This window comes from Crinia signifera, chromosome 4 (genome assembly GCF_055691185.1).
Source record: "Crinia signifera chromosome 4, ASM5569118v1, whole genome shotgun sequence".
NCBI classification, from domain to species: Eukaryota; Metazoa; Chordata; class Amphibia; order Anura; family Myobatrachidae; genus Crinia; species Crinia signifera.
In genome coordinates this window covers 173,920,603-173,940,975 of record NC_139220.1, presented here as the reverse complement: position 1 = coordinate 173,940,975, position 20,373 = coordinate 173,920,603, and the positions used below count along the sequence as shown (strand labels likewise).

Sequence of the window (20,373 nt, the reverse complement as noted above, 5' to 3'; positions counted from 1 at the left end):
CCAAAATACGGGGGACAAAGTGACTAGGGGTCCCCCGTATTTTAAGAACCAGCACCGGACACAACCAGCCAGCAGGGTAATGCCACAGCCGGGGGGAGACTTTTTATACAAGTCCCCCCGGCCAAAGCATTAACCCCCTGGCTGGTCAGCATGGGCAGGGGTCCTGGGGAAGTGGGGACCCCCCCAATGAAGGGGTCCCCCCCCTCCAGGACTTACCAGCCCATGCTGATAGTCCGGGGCTGTCCTCCATGCCCCTGGGCTGTGGGCATGGAGCTGATGCTTTGTGTAAAAAAAAGAATGATAACTATTGTTTTACACTGGCGAACTATGAGTCCCAGCAAGCCTACCCCGCATGCTGGGACTTGGGGAACCACAAGTCCCAGCATGCGGGGCATTAAAGGGCCCGCTGGCACTTGTAGTTCTGCAGTGTAAAAAATAGTGCACAAAATCACACTGACACCCTGTAAAATAAAACTTTAATACACACAAAACACACACACACTGATACTTACCTACCTTGAGCCCGTAGGTCGGTCCCTGGATCCTGGATTCTTCCTCCGGGGCTCCAGGGCAGAAGAGTCCGGTTCCGGGGCCTTGGTCCTGGTTCCGGGGCTGGTCCTGGGGTTCCGGGGCTCCTGGCGTGAAGAATCCGGGGTCCGGGATCCGTGGTAGTCCAGAGGGGTACCTAAGGAGGAAAATCCAACTCACCTGCTCCCCGGCGGCGACCTCCGGTGACAGCGCTGCTCCAGACTGGTACCCGGCTTGCAGGAGGTTGTCCGGCGCTGAGATGTTTCCTCCTCGCCGTCTCTGAACAGAATGATTTCTCGGCCAATCAGGAGCCGCGAAAGTCGGCTCCTGATTGGCCAGAAATCATTCTGAATATAGACGCCGAGGGAGTAACATCTCAGCTCTGGATGCGCTATCGCCATTTTGTGGTCTAATTACCGCAAAATAACGATACTCGCATAGCATAGAATGTCACCCATAGCGTCAGCTTGACATATTGTTTTCCGGAGCACCATACCATATGGTGTGCACACTGTGCAACATAATGGGCCAGATGCACCATTTGTCGGGGACCCTGATTTTATGTCACCAGCACCGGCTCAGTGAGCCCGGGGCTGGTTACACTCGGGCGGGGGACCCCGCGCTCGGTTCTTTTTTTTACAACCTTGCGCTGTCCTGCAAATGTGCGATTTTCAGACATGAAAATCGCACATTTTCAGGACTAAAAACAGCGCACCACTTCGCTGCAAATCGCCCCTATTCGCACTTTTCAGCCTCCAATGCGCATCACATTAAATATGCGCATTTAGGCTGAAAAATGCGATTTCAAAATAGGCGATTTGCGGCGATGTGGTGTGCGAATTAAACATGCGCATTTAGCGCATAGCATAGAATGTCACCCTATGTGTCCCATGGAAGAGATCACCAGGGCAGTTGGAGAGATGGAACAGTCCTCACAAGGCGAAAACACAAGACATGGCCAGTAACCCCACTGTGGAGGTAATGCATTTATGGCAATGGAAATAGAAAAAAAAGACCAGTCTAAACAAAATAAACCCCACTGCAGAGGTAATAGAGGTGAAGGAATGGACATCACCTTAAGACACAAAGCGTTGTCTAAAGCACTATAATGCAAATATCCCGTTTATAAAACGCCAGTCATATACTATATTCCCAATTTAGACAATTAATGGGCCATAGAATGTATGCTGTGGGGCACCCGCTAACCAGTGCCTTCACAGAGGACACCCTGAGTAACTGAGACACATTGCGGTGTCTCTAGTACCCGAAAAATACCCATTTACCAAGCCCAATAGTCTTGGGGCAGAGGCTCCAGGGCAAAGAAAACTATTTATTGGAAATTAACATCGGAAGGGCTTTTTCCACTGATCCCTGGACCTTTCATGTACTCAAGTGTGTATGGGCCTTAACATCCAGATGCTAACCCAGAGGGACAACCTTCTATGTTCGTAGTGGGCTGGGAGTATGTGTTGCTCAGATATGATGTTGCAGCAAAGCACCAAACCAAAGTATAGAAGAGTATTCGTACACCCCCACTCCATATTATGTAAGAGAAGGGAGGGGGGGGCAATATCTGTGAGAAGATGATTTGCTTTGCACTCTGGGTTTATATAAAGCAAATAAAGCATCCACAATGTAGATCAGGAGAAGTCTTAGAAAAGTATTATGTGATCTGCTTAATACAGTATGTAAATCCAATACTACCCGGGTCGCCAATAGGAGGGAGCTGTGGGTACAGCTGTCCCGGGCCCCAGCCACTGGAAGGGCCCGGGCAGCTAATTTTGCCCATCGCAACCCAGACTGCCTCCGCTGCACTACACTCAGTGCACTGAACAAAGCAGGTCCCGGAGCGCAGACTTATTCAACTAAGGGCGATGGCGGCCAATTAAAATGCTGCACCGGCTTTTGAGCCAATCAGAGCTTGCGTACTGGCAGCCAATCAGAGTGGCTGCCGGTACGCGAGCTCTGATTGGATCACCAGCTGGTGCTGCATTGGCCGCCGGCATCCTGAGTTGAAGAAGCCTGCACTCCGGGACCTCCTGGCTGCAGCTTAGCGGAAGAGGAGATGGGGGAGCAGGAGCCGGGTTAATTCAAGTGAGGAGAGGGGGCCCTGTGCCCAGACTGGAAATGAGTCCCGGGCCCCAAAATTCCTGATTGCAGCCCTGAATACTACTACACACTGATGAAATAGTAGAAAATAAAATGTACGTTTTTTTTAAAGCAATCAAAGCATACAACTTTGCAGAATTAGTTACTTTAGCAGCGATCAATCCCAGTCACTAAAACCATGACAGCTGAATAACAATAATAGAGGCTATATTCAGTGCACGTTATGTTACCATAGCACTGCATACCTGGATGAGACATAGTCTGGGAGTTGCAGTGTTACTCTTTTCCATACAGAGGTGTTGACGGAGTTATAGATTGTGGCTTCATGGAACTGGAATGGGGAACAACCAATACTGTTTGAGGAGGAAGGAAGGCACTGCGTCTGGATCAGCTGCCATAAATCTGTTCTGTTAAAAAAATAATAAACATGACAAGAGGTCACCTAAAGAAACAACATTGTGATGGGAAGTAATGAAATATATTTGTAAATTCATAGGATCAGCAGTTATGTGTCACAGTCAGATTCTATTCTGCAGTAATCAGGGCTGATATTCAATTAGTACCAACGTCTGTTCATGTTGTGTAACCGGCACCACAGACTCCTGGCTATAGCCTCTAAATGAAATACCCCAGGTAGAAATACTTTTCCATGTTCTACACATGTGAATATATTGTATGCAAACTACTGTATGGCAGCAATGATTATTCCATGTATTGTGATATATCGCCTTTACAAAACAAGGCCACTTTCAGGGACTGATTCTAAGTTGGATGGAGCTGTAACCATCCCTGTGCTTTATACCGGTGTAGCACAGGTGAATTTTATGCTATTCCCGCTACTAAGCACTTCGCTGGTGTACAGCAGAGACTCCGAATGTGCAAGGACTGAGACACCCATTTTGACCATTTGAAGACACAGAAATTCCACTTATGTCAGTAGATGCTACCATCGGTTGCACACTCCAAACTTTCTCCAGTCTAATACTAGGTGCATATTCTCTGAAAGAGATGAAGTGTCTCTGGGCGGGATGTACTAAAGGGAAAATGCGGTAAAATGGGGGTTTTACCGCATTTTCCTATTTACCATTACCCGTCCGCCGAGTTTTCGCTTGGCAGGGTATCGCCACCCAGAGGGTGGTGATACCCTATAGAAGCCTATGGGCTTCTATCGCCGCCCAATGTCCGCCGTCCGCGCGCCCCCCTCCCGTCCTCCTGATCTCCTCCCCCCCAGCAGGTGTCACAGCCGGGAGGACATCCGGCTGCAGGGGGGAGGAGGAGACACAGGGGGACACTGCCAGCCGCCGGGATGTGACGGAGACCCCCGCAGACCACATCACAGGTATCGCGAGGGTCTCCGTCACCGCAACCCGATGCTAGCCACATATGTTAGTACATATGCGGCAGCTGGCAGGCGAAGGGCGGCGATGTATGCTAATACATCCCGCCCTCTGTACGCAACCGCTTTCAGAAACACTCCCATAAGACGCAACAACTCTGTTGTTGGGATGTACCAGCATTCAAATTTACTAGGTGACAAGTTTACTAGGTTACTATGGCAACCATTTACAAAGCATGGTTTTGCTATTACATCCTTCCCTGCATGTCTGATAAGTCACTTCCCTGCCACCTGACAGTAAATACCCAATACATCCAGGGACCAACTGCATCCAACATTGGCAATGTGTGCAATCAGAACCAGACCCTTAAATTTAAAGTAAACATATTTCTAGTCATTGTGGCATGCATCATATATGGAATTGGTCCATTGTAGCTATGTAATAGCAAAAACAGGTCATGAAAACAAATATGAACACGTCGTTTTTATATCACTATTTAGAACGTATAGATGACTTTTCACCCAAACTCATTACTCCACTCTATAATACTGTATGCTGTGACACTGTGATTACTTGTATCTTACCTGTCATCCTTTGTATACTCAAGCATTACTGAATGAAGATCAATGCATGAATTCACTTCACAACCAACCACAATCTAAAAGAACAAACACAAATAGGTAGCGCAATATTTATTGCATAACTTGCACAACATTACTCCAAATACTTTATGTATAAAAAAATTGAAAATAAAGCAGCTGATACAAAAAATTGCTTATTTACGCTATTTGATAATCATTATAAGGATATGAGTAGCAGATCTATCAGGGGATGCTGTATACTGTATTTCTTGCCTATAAACAGTTCTTTGTTGTTTCTGGGAATCATACACTTATTTTATACTAATAATTATTGATGAAATCTCAATACATGTAAGTCAATGAAGTGATTGTGACCTTCTAATGTTGGGTTCTGAGCCATAAAGAATCACTATTACCATATTAAAGATTGTGAATGGACTTTCCAACTGCCTGCTGCAGGTAACTTATAATTTAAAAAAAAAGTGTCAAATGACTAGCCGTCCTCTGATTGGCTGAGAGCTCTCTCAGCCAATCAGCAGGCCGCGTGATTTATCACATGTAAAAAAAAAAGGCACATCAAGTGCCAAATCGTATGTGAGCCTCCCGGGGAGCTGCTGGGTGGCTCACAGGAGAATTGGGTATGACTTGTCCTTAGCACAAGTCGGCCTAATGTATGGGGGCCCTAAGGATAAATTATGGTGCGTACTTCTTTGCAGTCAATACCCAATACAAGTCCAGTCAATACTGGGTCAGCTCAATACATTGTTATTTAAAGAAATTATAAGCAGTGCTGCTAATTTACACTTTTATCCACTTAAGAGTGTATGATGTGATATGCTGTACATGTACCATACATTTTACTGCCTAAAGCATTGGAATTTGTTAGGGTTCGTCTTAACAGTTTTTTTAGTATGTTTTTTGTTACAACGTGGAATACATTAATGATGCTATATTATTTACCCACCATGAGCAACCACTATATATTTAGGTCCTAAATATTTGCCTAATGTTATGAGTAAAATACAATTCTAAATTAGAGCTAATAATTAAAAAGAAAGACATTTGTACAGAGAAGACTAAAAAACAAACAGTACCTTGAACTGCATCATGTAGCCAGGTTGTATAATAAGCTCCCGAGAGGACAATATATTGTGTGTCTTGTCTTTCTTCTTGTTCGGCCAATAGAGGTGAAAGGATGGGTTACCACAGAAACCTGCTGTTCTTACAGCATTGGGGTAAAAACTCCAGTACTCATCATGAGACGTACCTTCTAATAAGAGAGGAAATGTTCATTGCTATCCAATAAATCACTTTACACAGGGCAGACTTTGGGTCCGATTCAGACCTGATCACTGCTGTGCGATTTGCAAAGCGGCCGATTATCATGGCACAGTGCATGCATATGGCCCATCGTACACATACGTGACACCTGCTAGTGAATAAATCCTGCTACTTTTAGTAAGATGTTTGCAAGGTGATTGACAGGAAGTAGGCATCTGGGGGTGGTAATCGGCCATTTAGTGGGAGTGCTAAAAAAAAGTGCAGACGTGACAGACAAAATGTAGTTATACCCAAGCATCTTATGGGAGGGTGTGGACGTCAGCTCCAGGTTGGATATGCTTGTTTTCATCACAGCCGCCGAGTAAGTTCATGACTACTCCTAGCTTGCAATGAGTGTTGCTCAATGTAAAGATCATTCAATGATGAGCCTCTAATGAAGGATTTTGGTCATTTGTCTCGGCTGCAAATTCTTTGCTAGCCATAAGCATCTATTCACAAAGCGTACACCATAATTTGCAAGGGGAGTTTTCACTAGATCTGGGCGACGTCTACCTGTTTGCTGGCCACTGCACATTCGCTCAGCAGAGATCAGGTCTGAATTACTACCTTTGTCACATAATGCCATTGGTCATCATCAACTAATGCTGAACTATCTTGACCTCTCACGACCTCTCATTTTGTAAGAATGTTTTACCAATTCAAAATGAAGAAAGTGAACCCTTGCCAATGTTTAGGTAGCATATATTTTTCAATGGCACAGTAATGACTATACTAGTTGAGTGTTAAAGTGAAACACAACAGTATGATGCTGTAGTTAATAATTTGCATAAGATCATCAAGAGTTAGAGTGTCATTTTACAAACTGGCAATGGCAATCTAATTAATTAGAAGTGTTCCAATGTGACAGAAAGTCTCCAAATATTTAGTTGATCTTTTCAAATGTTAATAGCTCTCAACTTAAAAAAATGAAATAAACAAGATACCAAAAGATAGCATACATCAATAATATAAAATGTCCCGGAAAGTAACACATTAAGGCAGTGGTGCAAGTAGAATTTTTTTCTTGGTGGTACTGATAGCCTCTACCAAAAATGGGCATGGCCATGTGTCATGAGGGGGCGTGGTCACACAAAGCTAGAGGAGTGACTAAATGACAATAGTGGCGTGGCATCAGGAGACAGGGAATGACTGGGGGTGGGTTGGCTCTTGCTTGGGGGAGAGCCGGGCAGCTTGTGCTTACAATTGTGGAGCCTGCTCTTCATGCTGTCGGTGCCGCTGATGCCTGTCAGTGTGAAAGGCTAAATCAACAGTAGCCGGTAGTTGCATACAGCACCAATCATAACGCTGGGTGGGCGGGCTGCGGATGCATTATGATTAGACTTAAAATAAAAATAGAATTGACAGTGGGTCAGGGGGTAAGTGGTACTGCGTACCTGCAACATATTTCTTACAGGTACTCCGTTCCACACAGTATCCCCTTACTTGCAACACTGCATTAAGGAAAAGGAGCCCAACCAGGATGCACCCCACACAGAATTGATAAATCTTCTCTTGTTGGAAGACCTATATTTGGATGAGATGTATGCTACAATATTCATTGTGTGGGTAGTTGCAAACATACCATCATCAAACGTATCTACAAGCTGGCTGGGGTTGATCTCAGCTCCTCCTATTAATATGTTATCGAGGGCCCACTGAGAACGATCTGGGCCTGGGACCACATAACCGTTGTTGATGGTAAAGGGCTGCCACCAACGTAGACGTGTTGTGTTGGTCAGAGCATGCTCTGGAAGAAGTATGTAGTCATATCTCACTTTCATGTATTTCTGGTAATCCATTTCGTGAAGCAAGGTCCAAGAGATACCTGAGACAAGAAGGATAAAACATCTAAAATATTTCCCAGTTTACTTCTTTGTAAGCTGTACCAGGGGCGGATTGGCCCACCGGGAAACCGGGCTATTTCCCGGTGGGCCGGCCCATTTCATCCATATAGGGGCCGCTCGCCCCCCCCTGGCTGGGCCGCGGACCGCCGACTGCCATCTCCGTGCATAGCGGCCGCGGCCGCGGCCACAGCCACTTCTCCCATAACAAAGATGGCCGCGGCCAGCTTCGTCCCCTGCAGCATTCATAATGGCCACGGGAGGGCTGGTGCGCATGCGCGGTCGCACGCAGCACCTCCCGCGGCCCCACTGACTGTGATTGTGCGGCTGGTTAGGTGATCCCCAGCAGGCAGCGCAAGTTCTTTTGCGCGCTGGGGATCAAAAACACGGTGGGCGGCGCTGGCAAAGCGGCAGCAGAATTAAGGACTGAGCACTGCAGTCTGTCTGCAGCGCCGCCCACCCTTCTGCTATCCTCGAGTCCTCCCTATAGCAGCAGCCTGGCAGCCACAGCCCACAGCTGATGCACTGGAAGAGCCAGCAAGGCATGGGCAGAGCCTGGAGCAGCTCTACAGCCAGCCAGGTATGTAATGTGTCATGGGAATGGGCATGATATGTTAATGTGTGCTGTAATGGGCATCATGGTGTGTGGGGGATATGTATAATGAGCATTACAGTGTGCAGCATATGTATAATGGCATCATGGTATGTGGCATATGTATAATGGCATCACGGTGTGTGGCATATGTATAATGGGCATCACGGTGTGTGGCATATGTATAATGGGGCATCACGGTGTGTGACATATGTATAATGGGCATCAGGGTGTGTGGCATATGTATAATGGGCATCAGGGTGTGCGGCATATGTATAATGGCATCAGGGTGTGCGGCATATGTATAATGGGCATCACGGTGTGCGGCATATGTATAATGGGGCATCACGGTGTGTGACATATGTATAATGGGCATCAGGGTGTGTGGCATATGTATAATGGGCATCAGGGTGTGCGGCATATGTATAATGGCATCACGGTGTGTGGCATATGTATAATGGGCATCACGGTGTGCGGCATATGTATAATGGCATCAGGGTGTGCGGCATATGTATAATGGGCATCACGGTGTGAGGCATATGTATAATGGGCATCACGGTATGAGGCATATGTATAATGGGCATCACGGTGTGAGGCATATGTATAATGGGCATCACGGTGTGAGGCATATGTATAATGGGCATCACGGTGTGAGGCATATGTATAATGGGCATCACGTGTGTGTGGCATATGTATAATGAGCATCACAGTGTGCGGCACAAGTATAATGGGCATCACGGTGTGCGGCACAAGTATAATGGGCATCACGGTGTGTGGCATATGTATAATGGGCATTACTGTCTCCTCCACCACTTTGTGACTCCCCTCCCTGCATCCCCTGCCACTCTGCATTCCCCCTCCTACCTTGCATCCTGTGTCACCATGCCCCCTCACACTCTGCGTCCTGTGCCACCCTGTGTAAGTCCTCACTCCCTTCGTTCTCAGCCACTCTGCATCTCCCCTCCTAGCATTCTACGCCACCCTCCGTCCTCCCCCTCCCTCCCTGCATCCTCTTCCACCCTGCCACTCTACTGTGTTGGGAGACCCCCTGTCACCCCCCCCCCCCCCCCACCATCTATATCTCCCCAGCCCCACAGGCTGTAGAATAAACGCTGTACGCATGCGCCTATTCTGCAGCCTGAGGGGCTTGGGACATAGCCAGCAGCTCAGAGAGCCACTAGCCATGCCCTCACAGCGGCAAAAATTGGGCGTGGCCTTGCTGGAATAGGCCACACCCCATATTGATAGGCCACACCCCCTAAAAAAATCAGGCGCGCCTCCGGCGCGCAACAACAGACCCCCCCCCCCCTTGGGCTGCTTCAAGATTTTTCCCGGGCTGGTTTTAATTCCCAATCCGCCCCTGAGCTGTACACATGATGGCAACTAATGTTGAATGCTTGAATATAGTCATAGTGTCCAGAGAGCTATACAACTAAAACAGGATCAGTAAAATACAGTGGTGCTGAGAGTGGTGGTGGTGGTGGTGGGGTACTAATTACCCAGGCCTTAGTCTGATGGAGGGAACCAGTGGGGCCTCCATTACCTCCATTCTGAGTTTAGCCCTTGCCAACAAAATGATTGACGAACGACTCACACTTCCACCAACCAGCATTATTTGATCTCACTGTGCACCAAATGACAACTTCCGACAATCAACAGAGTGCCCGGCGGCGACTTCCGCCAACCGCACAAACAGACAGGAGTCTGTTGACCAATCAGCTGGGATTTACCTTTCCACATTTTACAGTATGTATTCTTTATTTTATTTTTTATTGTCATTATGCATTATGTCACGTGTCCCTTTAATTACACTTATCTGGGATCAATTAACTAATTAAGCTAGGGTATAATATGAGCTTCCCTACACAAGCTGCTCACTCCAGCTCCTGAAGAAGACATGGATGCATGTTAAAACGCATTGAGCATAATTGTACCCCCTGGGTACCTCATCTATTGCCAGACTGTGGAACTTTCATCTTTTCCGGACAAGTTTTGCTTTATTCAAGGAGGATTACCACAAACTCAGCTACCAATAATCTCTGCCATCAGTGACTGCCTAACATGCTTACAGCCTCTGAGTAAATAGAACCCTCCAATGGGTATTATTCTGGGACTTTCACATTCCTTCATCTGTTATTCGCCAAAAATCCATTGTATCCATTGTATCTTCATCAAATCTCTCACAGTCTGGTAAATATGCTTTATTCTGAGTGAGTTATACGAAACGGCTTCACTTTTGCTACTACAATTATACTGCAGAAGTAAACCAGTTGCTTTTTTATGAGAATTCTCAGTTTTTACTGATACCGTTGTTATGTGTTATTTGTTTATTTTTGTATAATAAATTACATATCTGCATGAGATCCAGATGAGATTTTGACTATATAGTCAAAATCTCATCTGGATCTCATGCAGAAAGTCTTGGCTGCATAGACTATATAGTGCAGATCTGCACTATATGTATGCAGATAGTCTTAATTGTATACAATTGTATACATAGTCAAAATCTCATCTGGATCTCATGCAGATTGTACAAGTGTGTACACAGCAATACAGTCATTTATCTGGTCGAATTGTGTATATTTTTTACTCTCTCTCTCTCTCTCTCACTCTCTCTCTATATATTATATATATATATATATATATATATATATATATATATATATATAGCAATCCTCTTATGCCGGCACTCTAATGTAGACAGCTGCTCCCGATGCCACAAATACTGCACATGTATACTCCAAACGAAAAGAGCACTCAGGAGACTTAGCATAGATGCAACATCACTGTATTAACGGTATGAACAGCCGTTTTAGTTACCTACAGCAGTAGGTATCTGACGAAGGGGCTGCGGTCCCGAAAACGGCTGTTCATACCGTTAATACAGTGATGTTGCATCTATGCTAAGTCTCCTGAGTGCTCTTTTCGTTTGGAGTATTTAAATATATATATATATATATATATATATATATATATATATATAGGAGATTTGTGGTGAGGCACTCGTGGCAATTGTAATCCAGAACAAAGCTAGCCAACAGGAGATAGCAGCAACGTTTCAATTTATTACTTCAAATTTTCGTCAGGTTAACCTGACGAAAATTTGAAGTAATAAATTGAAACGTTGCTGCTATCTCCTGTTGGCTAGCTTTGTTCTGGATTACAATTGCCACGAGTGCCTCACCACAAATCTCCTACCAATCCTCTGTGTAGGCACCGGCGCTGCTGTTTTTGCTGTTACAAGGAGTGCCAAACCCCTGTCCTCTATATATATATATATATATATATACACATGCAGAAGGGAAGGCACACTACAACCACTTTTCAAATCAGCATAATTGTATTGAGGTACTGAGTACTTTCGGGGACTGCGCCCCGTCCTCAGGGTACAATTCAATGAAACATGTACAGCAGTGAACCGACATATATATGTACACCTACCTCCCTTGGTGAGAGAAAGAACTTGAACCCCACTCACAAGTTTGAAGAAATAGTATTTGTATTAGAAGTAGGACATAGTGAAATACACAGGCTTTACAGCGGCTGACTTGACAGTCGGGTGCTTGTTCAAGTTCTTTCCCTCAGCGTGGGAGGTAAGTGTACATATGCTTTGTTTGTAATGACCCTGCACCACTGCTATATTATGTGGATTTGAGTGCTATCTTGAATTACATACTATATATATATTATATATATATATATATATATATAGAATCTGCACCACTGGTTCTCTTTTCTCACAGCAGAAGCAGCGTCTCTTATCAACCCAGCATATGCTGCTTTGTGCTAGGCTGCAGTGTGACCAGGGAGGTGCTTCAAATACAATTTTTCTGTATTTAAGGGTTCTGGCCTCGCCTCCTCCAATTAGATCATGCTCACTGAAAAGTACCTGGGCCCGGCCAGGCTCTCTATTTCGCTGGTGAAATATAATGAGTAAGGAAATGTGGGACATACAGTATCTGGAAAGCTCTATTATGGCTCTGTTTCTGGCATAAGAAACATTTGTAATATAAAACTGGGGAAGGGACAGATTATACCAATTACTTTAATGTGTATTTAGTATCAAATGCATTTTGATAAAAAAAAGTAACATTTTCTTTGTGTTAATAATAAACATTGTAAAATAATATTTATCTCTGTATACTGCATATCCCAAAACAACTTACCACCATCAGTTGAGTAATCTAAAAGGACTCCTTCTTTTCTACATGTAGGCTTACGGCAAGATGTTATATTTTCACTTCCAATCCTTGCCCAGTATTGAACAAACCTATAAGAAAAATTATTTGTAATCTAAGTAATGGTTAGCGGCAGGGGTGTAACTAGCACTTTGGGGGCCCTATAGCAAACATTTTGAAACCAACATCCCCCCATTACAATGCCCATATGAGGGTGGGGATGAAGAAGAAAGAGTGAGGGGAGTGAGAGACAAAGAGGATAGAGACAGGGAGTGAGAGAGTTGTCAACAAGATAAATGGTGAGAGAGGGTGTCTGAGAGAAAGGGCGAGAGGCAGAGAGAGAGGGTGTTGGGGGAGAGACAGAGGGTTTTAGGTAGAGAAAGGGTGAGAATAAGAGAGAGGGTGTCAGGTAGAGACAGAGAGAGTGAGTGAGCGAGCGAGTGTTAGGGAGAGAAAGGGGGAGAGATAGGGAGAGGGTGTCAACACACTTGCGGCTCCTTGGTCTGCTGGAGCCAAGTAGTTGGTTTATTTACTTTTTTAAACCCTGGATGCTACATGGAACGAAGAGGACAGGTCTACATCAGATGGTATGGTGAGTATGATTTATTTTCACAGGTACCCTATGGATTCTACTGGAAAAGAGGACAGGCCTATGGTGGACCCTATAGGGAAGGGATGCGGTCATCTATTAGAATGAACGGTACTTCTTTACTTTCACGGCGCCAGCATGGCGCCGCGCGTACTTCCGGGTTACGCTCGCCACTAATTAAGTTAAATAAACGGGGTTAACGCCATGCCAACATGGATAGTTCATACCCCCACTATCCATGTTGGCATGGAGTTGATTTTAATTAGCGTGGCGAGCGTAGCGAGCCACCGAGCCCGCAGCGTGGGCGAGCGAAGCGAGCCCCGCAAGGGGACTCTGACGCGCGGCGCCATGCTGGCGCCGTGAAAGTAAAGAAGTACCGAATTAACTTAGGTCTACAGTCATTAGGTCGACCCCACTAGGTCGACTGGCAGGAAGGTCGACCTGACTTAAGGTCGACATGGGCCAAGGTCGACATGACTTAAGGTCGAATTTGCATAAAGGTCGACATGAGGAAGGTCGACTGGTCATAAGGTCGACATGGGTTTTTCACTGTTTTTTGAGCCGACATGTGCCGACAGGCGGTATTTCATGCCCTACCATCCACTAGGGCGTGGTGGGAGAATAAAATAGTGTGCCGAGCGCAGCGAGCCACCGTGCCCGAAGCATTGCAAGCGAAGCGAGCGATGCGAGGGTCCGATTCTCATTGCCAACTGTGTCCATGTACATTCGGATAAAAAAACAGTGAAAAACCCATGTCGACCTTATGACCAGTCGACCTTCCTCATGTCGACCTTTATGCAAATTCGACCTTAAGCCATGTCGACCTTGGCCCATGTCGACCTTAAGTCAGGTCGACCTTGGCCCATGTCGACCTTAAGTCAGGTCGACCTTCCTGCCAGTCGACCTAGTGGGGTCGACCTAATGACTGTAGACCTAAATGCAGTCTGACGAATGATCCCATTCCTCTTTGGGTATTCTTTCTGTTGTGGAACTACAAGAACCAGCAGGCCCATTAATACCCCACATGCTGGGACTTGTGGTTCTCCAAGTCCCTGCATGCAGGGGAGGCTTGCTAGGACTTGTTGTTCCACAAAAGAACCCAATACTTTCTTCTAATTTTGACCCTTAACTCCATCAGCTCACCACCCACAGCCCAGGGGTAGTGGGGACATCCCTGGGCTTCAGCCCGGGCCGGGGTTCCCCTGGAGGGGCCTGACCCAGGCTGACTTGTCAGGGTGATCATGCTTTGGCCGGGAGACCTTATGTAAAGAGTGTGAGCCCGGTGCTGTTTCCAAAATACAGGGGACCATTACCCATTTTGTCACCAGTATTTTGGGAACCAGGTCCGAGTCAAGAGCCCAGTGCTAGTTATAGAAATACAGGGGGACCCCATTTCATTTCCCAGCTGTATTTCTGCAACCAGGACCGGCTCAATGAGCCCGGGGCTGGTTATAGCCGGGTGGGGGGACCCCACACTGTTTTCTTTTATTTTTTATTATTATTTCATTCTTTTTCAATATATATATGTATATTTTTTACACAGAGAAGCATCGCACAGATATAACTGACCAGTGCAATGCTTCAGTCTCATCTGTATTTGGCTGCCCAATACGAATTACATCACCATTGGAAAATATGAATCCGGACAACACAGCAGCTTTTTAAATTAGCTGTATTCTTCATTCTTATTTTTGACCGATTACGGACGATTCCAGAAGATTCCGGTCATACCAGTTTGTACACGAGATCGGCCGTAATGGGTCTTCTTAGTAAATAACAATAACACTTTTCAATTTAGAAAAAGCCTTTTGCAACAGCGTTTCACGACTGTGTAAATGTGAGTACTAAGCTGAATATGCACTAAGGCCCATACACAATGGGCGACTTTGAGCTGAAAGTCACTCAAAACAGTAGATTTGAGCGGCTTTCAGCTCAAAGCCACCTAGAGTGTATGTCCCAGCGATGAGCGGTGAGCGCTGCTGCGCGCTCCTGCAACATCGCCGGGAAAGCCGTTCATCTTCTGGTATTAATGTCTCAATAAAAAAAAAAATTTGCAATAAAAAATTTCTGCGAGCAAATGACAATTGAACGTTTGCTACCAAACATGGAAAACAGAGAAAAATGGTTGTTCAGGCAAATTGATTAAATCAGTTTTGTCTATTTTCCAGCTTTTTCAAGCAAATGGTTGATTGTAATTTTTTCCAAGACTTTACCAAATTTCTGTTCCAACCAGCCAGATTGGAAAGATGATCTTATAGTTTTTATCCATTTTAAGATATTGCCTGGTGTTGCATTGAATATTAGTGTAGTTCCATTCTGAATTTCACACAAAAAATTGCTCAGCTGTTTTGAAGAGCCAGCAGTAAGAACATACACACATACACTATAGAAGCCACAACAAGCAGTGAGATACAATAAAAAGGTGACCTACTTTGCCCCTCTTAGATCTAGGTCCTGGGTGACTGTTTGTCGTACTGCAGATGACCCAAAATAAAGGGCAGTATCCTCAGCCAAGATGCCACAGTCAGTACATGTCTTCCCTCCTTCCATAGACAGCCAGAAGTCAGGTTTTAATTCATCACTATCAAAGCGCTCTTTCAGGAAGGTCTGTCAAACAACACATTCATTTTGTCACATACAGAAATGATAAGTGCAATGACACCAAAAGTAATTGCAGAGGGTATTTTTTTGATTGTAATACATTTTTTTTTTTTATGAATTTCAAACTTACTTTCCTAAAATAAAAAACATAGTTTTAGAGTGTTACAGTACTGATTTAGATGTCACAATATGTTTATATAAAACAATGTCACAATAATATGTGCCACCACCAGTGTTCCCTCTAAGCTGTGCACGCGCACACAACTCGACGAGCATGTGCACAGACATTACAACAGAGCGCACAAAGCAGCAGTGGTCCCTTTTTGCAGTTGTGGACTCAATTAATGTGTGTTTCACCCATTAACTACATTGTGTGCTGTGTTTTAATGTTTAATATCCTTTTGATGTAAAGGTAAAACAAATGCTGAACGTCATTTTCCCAGTTATATATGTGACGCACAAAAATTTAAATTTCCTCCCAAAGTTGCACAGCCAAAAATCTTTTGCCGCACACAGCCTTCGTAAAATTAGAGGGAACATTGGCCACCACTACAATATATCATCCTCTAAGACTTTTTCTCTCACAGTGGATTACATACAGTAAATAATAGAGTATAATAAAACAAACATATAAGTAAAGGTGCACACACAGTGTGCTAGGTGCGATTTTAACCATAGAATTTGTGCTATAGAATTTGGACTGTTCATTGGGTATGATTTGAACTAGAGTATATGAGATTTGAACTACAATACAATAGGCAATTACAGGGTACATGCAATCTAGTTTAAAAATACCTCCCTGGACATACTTTTTTGCCTCTCGATATGGCCTATGTGGGTGCGCACATTGCAAGGGAAAATAAACATAATGCGATTTGAACTACACGCGATGCGATTTGAACTAAAAAGTGTGTGGGCACCATAAGTACTGCTAAATGCTCACATGGAGTTATACACAGGAGACAACTTATGGTTTATTTATCTATATACATGCTTTTTGAGTACTCCTTTATTAAAATGAAAGTACTGTAATGTAATGTACATTAATCCATAAAAATATATAAATGTTATACACAACTGCTGTAATCAGCTCAGTATTCAGTAAGATTAAGCCGGTATGAACCAGTGAGTTGATGCATTCAAGGTCCTCCAGGCTTCAGAAAGGGCTTCAAGTTTTCCTTGTTTTTGTTTTTTTTGTTTAGTAAAAACAACCACAAAATAAGCTCTTTACACCCGCATCGCTGCCAACATGCCCCTCATACCCTCACACAGGTAGGTGCTGTGGTTTGGTCCTATTCTCTGCTTTCCAACCGAGAAGATAATAAGATAGGCCCTGGACTAGGAGGCCTACAGTGATGTAGGTTTATTAATTTGGCTTGTTATTTAACTAATATATTCCTTGATTTACTGAAATGAACCAAAATTTACTACCAAGAATATTATAATGTAATGCAATGCTTTACAACTGAATATATGACTTACTTTTAATGGATGCGTCAGATAACAGTTCGGACCAGAATATCCTGGATCACAGATACACTGCTCCTTCAAGCAATCACCATGGCCATTACAGTTGTCCATGCAGCCAGGTCCGATGTAGAAATTGTCAATTGCCCATTGCATATCTGAATATTTTTGGTAAAACCGAAACCTGATAGGGCTATATAGAAAGGTAGGCAACATGTTATATAAGAGAAAGAATAGATGTCTACAGATAAGAAATTGATTGGCATAGCCTCCAAGATTAAATCAGGTCAATATTTATCTACAGTAATAGAGAACAGAAATGGCATTAGTAAGAGGTACTGTTTAGGTAGACAATTAGCTATTTATCTGCATTATCAAAAGGTATATATCTTACGAAGATAATAAGGGGGGTATTTAATCCCGGGTTCGTCCCAACAGCCGCGTCCCTGGCCCATTTTCGTTTGCTTGACTGCAAATCGCCAGGCGGGATTCAATGTCCCGCCTGCCGGTCAGAGAAAAGGGGGCGTGTCCATGTAAACTGACGTGGATTGTCGAGATCCTGCCGTGATCACGACAATTCACTGCTGTTCTCTGCAAAATGGGCCAGACAGTTTTTAAAGTTGGGTCCGTTCTGTCGATCTGCCAATTCAATGCTGTTGGGCAAGACAGCATTGAATCGGCGCCCGCTGCTATTTCCCCCATCGGAAATAGCGTCTGGGATTGAATACTCCTCTTAGTCTTCTATACTAAGCTGATTAATGATAAATATGAAGAACAATCAGATATATAGAATATATACTTATCTCTTCTGCAGTCCATCAATGCAATATGAATACGTATAATGTATTAATTTATATAGGCTACCTAAATGTAGAAAAGCTTTGTCTTTGTATAGATACTGTATGTATGGCCTGAAACATAATTGTTGATCATTTTATTACTTATTGTTGCATGTACTGTATTGCAGAAATACTAATTAAGATTTAGGTCTGACTGTTTGGTCTGCCCCCTCAGACCACATTATAAAGGATAAATGTTGGCTACTTCCAAATGTAGCCCACAAACACAAAGGCAGCTTTATTTTGAAACTGCAATTTGTATTAACATAATGCAGGAGAACATACTCAGAGTATTCCAGACACAGTGATACAAATCTACATCAACTTCAGACTCCCAAACAAGTCATATTAATGATAAATGGGGGTCTAGCAGACCTGATCTCATATCTGTCATTTTGCATACTGATAATGGAATGACTGCACAGGCATACGGCTCATAGTATGCATTTGTGAGGCCTCCATGCAATAAAATCCTGCTCATTTTTTTTATCGCTGTCTGTACGCAAGTTGATTGACAGAAAGTCTGCGTTTGGGCTGTTGACGGCTGTTTTCTGGGAGTGCCATGGAAAACACAGACGTGCCCGTTTGAAGGCATTTGAAAGAAAGTTGTGTGATGTTAGCTCCAGCCACGAAAAGCTTGTTTCTATCGTAGCCGCCGGGTAAGTACTGGGCTATGCACAGACTGCACACCCTGGAAAAATTATTTAATGGTAAACAGCTTGTGAATGGATTTTCAGTTAATTGCCGATCTAGCTGAGCTAAGCAAATCACATGCTTGCATGGGCGGGACTTCACTCTTGCTGGGCGGCATATACCTGATCCCAGGGCTCTGCAATTTAGCAGCTGTGCGATCAGACCCCCACTGTTCCATAGGGGTAAATGCATCTACATGCACATGAAGCTGAGCTAATTATCATTCTTTCAAAACACAACTATCCATATGTACACACTGCTTAATAAAGAAAACTGCAGAGAGTTTTCTAACCCTGTGTACATGTAACCCCTGAAGTGTTTCAGATTCAAAGAACAAACACAAACTATCCGATTCAAATAATGGACAGGATGTGGTTAACATCCCGGCGGTCAGGATGCCAGCATTCAGGATGCCAGCGTTCAGTATACTGACACCATCATCCTAATTGCCCTCACAAGACCTGCTGCAGAACTCCAAGTAGATCAGGAAGCTGGAGCCAAATTTAGACACACATCTGGGAGAAGTGGAGGCAGTATCCCTGGGTCCTCACAGTAGCAGTGTGGCATTTGCTGTGTGCCACACTCCCAACGTAACACTCACATGGGGGCACGTCATTTGGCACCCTATGCAACTGCCTAGGTTCATCTAAGATAACACTGGCCCTGGTGAATGGTTTATATTCAAGCACAGCTACACAAATGTGATGGGAGAATAGATTACATAATGACATGTTTTAGGAATTCACTTTTAGTGCATTATCCATATGTTGAACTTTAACAATACAAGCTATAAAATATAGCAAAAACGGGAATAATCTCATCCAGCAATAATACTTTTAGTGTCGTTTTCAGGTGTAATCAGTAGCTGAAAAGTATAATGACCAGGGTTGCCGATTTTCACAGTCTCCTCTCCGGGAGAAGCCCTGAGAGGAGACTGTCGGCATCACTTCCGGGGGCGGGGCCTGATGGAGAAATCATCGGTCCCTGCACCCAGTAATGCAAATCCCGCAATATGTGGGTCTCCGGTGAGGGGACGGGGCTAAATATACATGCTTAGCATATTTAGCCCCGCCCCCTTCCAGGGAAAACCCGCGAATCGCGCCAATTTACAGCTCCTACAACCAGGTATGTTAGGGGCGGAAGGGGGTCTGCCGGAATCCGGGAGGGTGGCCCACCTTTCCGGGGGGCCGGGAGGGGGACCCGATTTTCGGGATTCTCCCGGCCATTCCGGGAGGGTTGGCAACCCTGATAATGACAGATATATGTATGTTAGCAAGCCCTATTAGACATGCTTGGTTATAAAAAGTTGATAAACCCTAACATACAGTACACAAATGAAACTGTAGGCAGATAATAGAGGCAGACAATGTTTCAAATGTGCTTACTTTCCAATGAGATTCTCAGGTAGTGAGTAGAGGACTCGTTTCCATCCTTTAGCTGGAAAGAACACTGATGCTTGGGACACACTTCCAGAACATTTGGGGTCAGCAGGTAAACATTGTGGTACCAAGTAACTCCAGCTCACCCCAAAGTCTGTGGAGTACTGCAAATGTATATGGTTTGGTACATTCTTCTCTGAGGTCTTACAGCCAACTGCGACCTATGAGACAAAATTACACAAGAATCTAAGGTTTTATATGCAACAATCAGCATAAAATGTTCCTTACTGCCAATTGTACTGTGTAAATATGATATATA

The 20,373-nt window shown here is 44.3% G+C and overlaps 1 protein-coding gene across 4 annotated transcripts in view; it reads right to left on the bottom strand.

The window, feature by feature from the left end:
• RELN (reelin) overlaps positions 1 to 20,373 on the bottom strand; it is a 479,555-nt gene that overhangs the window by 19,687 nt on the left and 439,495 nt on the right. For 2 of the 4 annotated variants that reach the window (XM_083183017.1, XM_083183019.1), the window contains exons 52-59: positions 20,061 to 20,275; positions 17,159 to 17,336; positions 15,507 to 15,682; positions 12,475 to 12,578; positions 7,458 to 7,700; positions 5,650 to 5,825; positions 4,559 to 4,632; positions 2,883 to 3,044 (exon numbers count right to left, since the gene is read on the bottom strand). In XM_083183017.1, the coding sequence (XP_083039143.1) occupies positions 2,883 to 3,044; positions 4,559 to 4,632; positions 5,650 to 5,825; positions 7,458 to 7,700; positions 12,475 to 12,578; positions 15,507 to 15,682; positions 17,159 to 17,336; positions 20,061 to 20,275 (1,328 nt within the window). The remainder of the gene's footprint in view (positions 1 to 2,882; positions 3,045 to 4,558; positions 4,633 to 5,649; positions 5,826 to 7,457; positions 7,701 to 12,474; positions 12,579 to 15,506; positions 15,683 to 17,158; positions 17,337 to 20,060; positions 20,276 to 20,373) is intronic. The other 2 variants (XM_083183018.1, XM_083183020.1) reach the window with 1 other exon arrangement.